General features: G+C 41.7%; 1 protein-coding gene across 1 annotated transcript in view; it reads right to left on the bottom strand.

The window, feature by feature from the left end:
- ZEB2 (zinc finger E-box binding homeobox 2) overlaps positions 1-6,000 on the bottom strand; it is a 197,680-nt gene that overhangs the window by 24,919 nt on the left and 166,761 nt on the right. Inside the window, exon 8 of the mRNA XM_015424491.1 lies at positions 2,772-4,744. Within this exon, the coding sequence (XP_015279977.1) occupies positions 2,772-4,744 (1,973 nt within the window). The remainder of the gene's footprint in view (positions 1-2,771; positions 4,745-6,000) is intronic.

A 6,000-nucleotide genomic window follows, 5' to 3' on the forward strand; every position in this document is an offset into this window, starting at 1 on the left:
AAGAATGCCCCCCATGGGCCAAAGTTCAGCCCCCGAATGGGAGGGCATGAATATGGTGGTGGCTCTAGCTACCAGCAGAGGATCATCTGTGCTCCCCCTCCACATAAAAACTCTGATCCCCATGGCCATCCGGGACAGCATCCCTGAAGATGCAGGTTGAGTGGAGAGGTGTGCAACCTTGCCTGGAACCCTGAGCCAGCATGAATGCAGCTGTGGCAGCTCCCAGCTTACTAGTGAGGTTGGCATGGAAGCAATGGGGTTTTGCTTGACTGCCGCAGATGAGGTTGTCCCACCACACTGAAGCCACAATCAGATTGGCTCCGCCCACTCCACCTAATAGCCTCCTGTTCCATCCCCTGGGCCTTATGTTTGAAACCCCTGCCCTATGGGATCATCATAAGTCAGAGCTGTGACTTGTCAGCACTTTCCACCAGCACCAACTCTGCATAGAACTGAACTATTAATTTTGTATTCTCAAATCACAGTTCGCACCCACCACCCATACATTTGCATCACAACCAGAGGTCATTTCGGGGGAAGGAACGTGGGGGAACGCAGTTCCCCTGGGTGAGTTGCAGGGGGCGGGGCCCACGATGAAGCCCCGCCCCCTGCTTCTGGCCGCCCCGCTTCCAGCCCTCATTCAGCCAGGAGGAGGCAGGAGAAGAGGGAGGGTAAGTTGCTTCCTCCCCGCCTCTCCCCACCCCTGCCTGCCTGGGGCCAGGGAGAGCCTTGGCGGGGCTTCCTCGCACTTCTGCCGGCCTTGCAGGTCCACCGCCGGGCCCCTGATGTCAGGGGGTGTGGCATATGCTAATGAGTTATGCTAATGAGTTCCCCTAGCTCTTTTTTCTACGAAATGACCCCTGATCACAACAAGTGACTCTGGAAACTTGAGAGAGCTTCAAAGCCACTTGTGATATAGGATGAGGAATTTAGAAAAGGCAGCAAAATTCCAGTAGCTACTGGTACTGTAAAAACTTTACAAGAATTTTATCGTTTTGCCCAAATCTAAACCAGATTTTGTAAAAGTAAGAGTAACAGGGCTTCTTAGCAAGAATTCATGGGATTTCCGTCTCCTTAGCGAAAAGAAAAAGTATTCTACTTTTCTGAAAGTGTCCAGAAAGCAGAATGCATTTAGAAAAACCGATGTTCAGAAAAGAGTATCAAGTATTCATATTAATAAGGTATCGAGGAAAAAAGTACAAGCAATAACTAATATGGTTTTCTTTCAAAACATCAAATCACAGATACATTCCTTACGTGTTGGAAAGGTTTTAATTGAATTTTATATTTAGGTACAAAATGTTTTTATTATGCAATCCAGTTAAATGTATGTCTCCCCGATAAAGGCCTAGAGCTATAGTTTTATATTTAATTTTGTAATTTGAAATAAGGAATATTAATAACACTTTTTATCAATGTTATATCCATGTTAAAAGAGCCTTCAGCACTGAGCAATAATGAATGTGGATCAGTAAATTATTAAATTTCTTGATATTTGTTTCGTCTTGATCCAAAAAGGGTGCAAACTTGCATGATAATGTACATTTTCCATTTGCTATCAGACAGTGCAGTTTCTTAAACTAGATTTGTACTAATTAATATTAGAGAAGATTAAATAGGATTAAATACGTTTACAAAGAGGGCAGATGTACTGTAAATTGGAATAGTGGAACAGCTGTTGCGGAGGTACTGTGCTATTTATGCTCCTATTGTGTGGAGAGGGATTACTGCCTGTAACATTAAACCATACCTGATTTTCACATTTGAAAATATAAAACATTTACTAGTTGGTAAAATTACTAATGGAACCTAATAGGTCATGTGGGAATGTCCACAGATGTTTTAAAAAATCATCTATAATCAGTTAATCTCCCTCTGCCAAACTATAGTTGTTTTATATATTCACAACAATTCCAGCACATTATGAATGTTTCCTGTAGATAAAATCCTTTGCTGTGTTTAAGTGGGATAGATGTCCTATTTTCTAAACCCTGACATTCCTAAGCAATGTAGGATAGTACCTGTGATCTACATATTGATTGCTGAAACCAGGTCCAGTTGGTCAAATGGACCTTCTCTAAAGATTAAGACAATACCAACTATTCTCTCAACAACTGGAATTTCTACAGCCTTCTCTCTAAGTCTGTGGGTTGGGCCTGGAGTGGGGAGGAGGGGGGATAAGTATGGAAAAATGGAACAGGTGAGATGAAAACAAGTCTGGGATGGGGATCTTCATAATCCCTTTTATAGCTTTGTAAAGATTAGTTGTAACATATTATAAACAGCTTATGGCTGCATTATCATTTCTACGTGATTCTCTGGGAATCTCTTAAGGGTTGCAGTGGCCAAAGGAACAACCATGTCAAAGGAGCGGCAGTGCCAATGAATGGTCCTATACTTTTCATGAACATGAATGGTTTCCACAGCCTTCTCACTAAAAGCATAAACTGTACCCATTCTCAAATGGAAGCAGAAGTAATTTTTCAGGTCGAAGATTCTGTCCCATTCCAGACACATTTTCTTTGGAGTTAATGAGTGATGCTAAGCTGGGACACTAATGGAAAGCTAATGTCTAAATACATTACAAATGAACATCATGCTTGTCCAGTTATACTTCTTTATCTTGGTTATTCCATTTCAAATCCATTATTTTCTTTTATAGTTTGAGGTATTTTTGAAAACCTTTTAACCTTGTGATAATACCAGTCATAAAGAGTTGCACAGGAATGTTACACAAAATTGTTATCTAGTGAAATAAGCTAGATATTTACCTGAAAACCTTGCTTCCGCTGGTATTTTCGCCTTTGCTGCATGTCAGCAAACGTAGCTGCTCCAGTTGGATAAGTATAGGCCATATGTGGTAGGAAGCTCATTTGATCTATTCCTGGGTATGGTCGTAGTCCAGGAATACTGGTCTGGACTGGTGGCATAAAAGCAGCTGGGGGAAATGCGCTTTGTGGTGGAAGGGTTGTGTATAAAGGTTTGGCACTAAAAGGGTTCATACCAAATACTTGATTAGTGCTTTTATCCAAACTATTTGAATTACAAAACTCTTTCTTGATAAAAGTCAAGTTCAGTGGCTCATCTGAGGTTTCAGATGATGAAGAAACACTGTTGTGGTCTACATTTACACTACTGGATTTTGTTTTGTTCTTTGTGGCTATAATACTTTTGGGTTCCTTCATTTGTTTTGGTAAAGACAAGTCCAAAGGCTCAGCCTGAAGCTCCTCAGAGGAGAAACTGTTTGGAGTGTAAGAACTGCTATGGGAGTTTTTAGAAGATGTGGAAGAAAGATTTAATGGAGAAGGAGTGTTACTCCTGGAGTGGTCCAATTTGTCGACTGGTTTCATACTGGTAAAGTGAGTAGGTTTTGTTAGCCTGAGAGGAGTATCACAGTTAGTAACACTGTTATGAAGTTCAGCTATAGATGGCGATGTTATAGAGTCCACAGGCTTTACAGGGGATCTGGCTGACAAAGAGTCTTTAGTGGGAGTGTTGTTGGTGGCAGCCAGCACCACCTTTGCACTTCCCCTTTCCAGCGATGGTGACCTGGAACTTGCGTACTGGTAGACTTTTCTTTGTTCAAACCATTCCTTCACAAATTCCTGAGGAAGGCCAACAGCAATGGAAATTTTCAGTAGTTCATCAGAGTTGGGTTCCATATTCATAGCATAATACGCTTTAAGTACAGACATATGGTCCTTGTATGGATTGATGGGGCTAGTCATTCCTTTCTCAGAAAGTACTGATGACAGGAGGAGGGCTTGCTTATCTACAAACACTCCTGGTTTGCTAGGAGCCATGTTTTCATGAGGTTGGAGGACTGCCTTGATTTCTTCATTCATTTTACATAGGTAACGTTCATGCTGGTGCAGGGGAATGGGACCAGGAAAGCTTTCTTTACAGAACTGACATGAAAAAGGAGTGGGTATATTATTGTTGTCTATCATTTTATCTTCGGTTACCAGATCTATTAGGGTACGCAGCTTTTCTTTCTTAATATTGTTGAGCTGCCTCCTCGAGTCTGTAGTTAAGCTCTGGAGACAAGCTTTGGCTTCGTTGACCTTTTCTAAAGTGTAGTCAATAATACTTTTAGTGGCACCATTATGACTGACTACTGGAAGACTCACAGGTGGAATACCAGGAGAAGTAACACCTTGTTCCTCTGGCTGAGAACATGGGTCCTTCATGTGATAACCCTTCAGCTTGGAGATCTCTTCAGCGCTACAGTCCATTTTCTGCCTGGAAACAGTATTGTCCACAATCTGTAGGACTTTCTGCACCTCACTTAAATTACTGCCCATGGCTGGGAATCCAAGTAAAGATGCTTCCATCCCTACCCCTAAGTGCTGCATTGGACTTTGTGTAGAAGCATGAACTCCTAGTGGACTGGTGGCACCAAGTCTACCATTCATGAAAGGACTAGCACCGGTGAACCCATGAGTTGCCATCAGAACTTTGTATTCATTGAAATCTAGTGGTTCCGTTTTGATTTTCAGTAAGCCTGACTGCTCAGACATACTAAGTGGTTTTCCGTTCTCCAGCTTATTTCTCAATTGTGTAATGGCTGAATTAGTAGGCGAAGAAGATACAGAATTAGGAGAAGAACCTGCCTTGATATTGTTTCTCATTCGTCCGTTTACAGAGATTAAGCCAATACATTTCTTGCTGCTGATGTGTGAACTGTATGAGCCAGAATGGGAGAAACGCTTCTTGCAATTTGGACACTCGTATGGTTTTTCACCTGCAATGAATTTTTAAAAAATAATTCTTTAGATTATATAGTGTACCAGCTAACCACACCATGCCTTCAAATTTTATTCCTTTCTCCTTGCTGCATTTCTGTCTACTTCACAGACAGCTTCAGGGTATTTTTTTAATTTCTGCAACTGGTAACAATTCTACCTAGAACTTTTCCCAATTAGTAGCATCCAAGTTCCTATCAATTCTGTGACACTCCTGGCTTACATTATGTAGAAAGCAATATGTACATGACTGTATGCCATTAAAAGCCATGGGTGAGGAGATGGAGATGGAGCATTATATAAAATAGTTAGGATGAAAACCTGTGTTCTACAAAGTAGTAATTGTAATGTCTCAGTAGGCAATAGAAAAATAAATGTGCCATATCTTTCAACAAGGAAAGAGTCAACATGTAGTTATGATAACTTCTTTTTGCAGCAAACTCTCGGCAACATTAGCACAACCCCCAGGAGGACAGGTGGCATGGTCAATACTCCAAAAATCACTTATTCAATGCAAGTGACTAGGCTTATGACTGTTAACAGTACCCAGTGAAACATAAGTAGTGCTATAAACACAATGCCTTGTACTCTACCACTCCACCAATCAAAAGTATGAAGCCTTCCTCCAGCGTAAGGAGGCTTCCTCGGATAGAAGTGGCTCTTCTGCTGGAGAAAGAGCCACTTCTATCAGAGGCAGCCTCCTTACACTGGAGGAAGGCTCCTTAGACTTTGCTGAACACAGTGGTACAATATGAAAGCCTTTAGCTCTCCTAATTTTTCCTTGCCCAATTTAAATCATAAACCAAGGGGGAATTTGCCATCATATTCACTTATTTCTACAGTTCCAAATGGCCCATAAGAGCCATAAACAGATAATGCAGGCCAAGCTTCAAGGGAAGAGGCAAAAAGATGAACAGGGCACTAAACACTGACTGCTCTTTCTTCATCTACATTCAGAAGGCTTAATCATTCTGAGTTTTCTTAATCATGATTCATTTTTACAAGATGTTACTCATAGCCATGAGAAATAGTGTGGCTCTCTCCTATCTGTTGATCTGTTTAGCAGACATTTGGTCAGGCCCGTAGCCAGGAATTTCTAAGTCGGGGGCATTTTAATTCCTCGGGGGGCACTGGGGCACTGGCTAATTTGATTAAAAGTAATTAAATTACCAGCTTCTTGATGCTCGGGTATGGCGGCAGCACTCTCCACCTGGCCTTCAGCTCTGCCTGCCTTGAGCTTTGGCATCTTGTGCCT

The sequence above is a fragment of the Gekko japonicus genome, unplaced genomic scaffold, assembly GCF_001447785.1.
Source record: "Gekko japonicus isolate JY-2015 unplaced genomic scaffold, Gekko_japonicus_V1.1 scaffold124, whole genome shotgun sequence".
NCBI lineage: Eukaryota > Metazoa > Chordata > Lepidosauria > Squamata > Gekkonidae > Gekko > Gekko japonicus.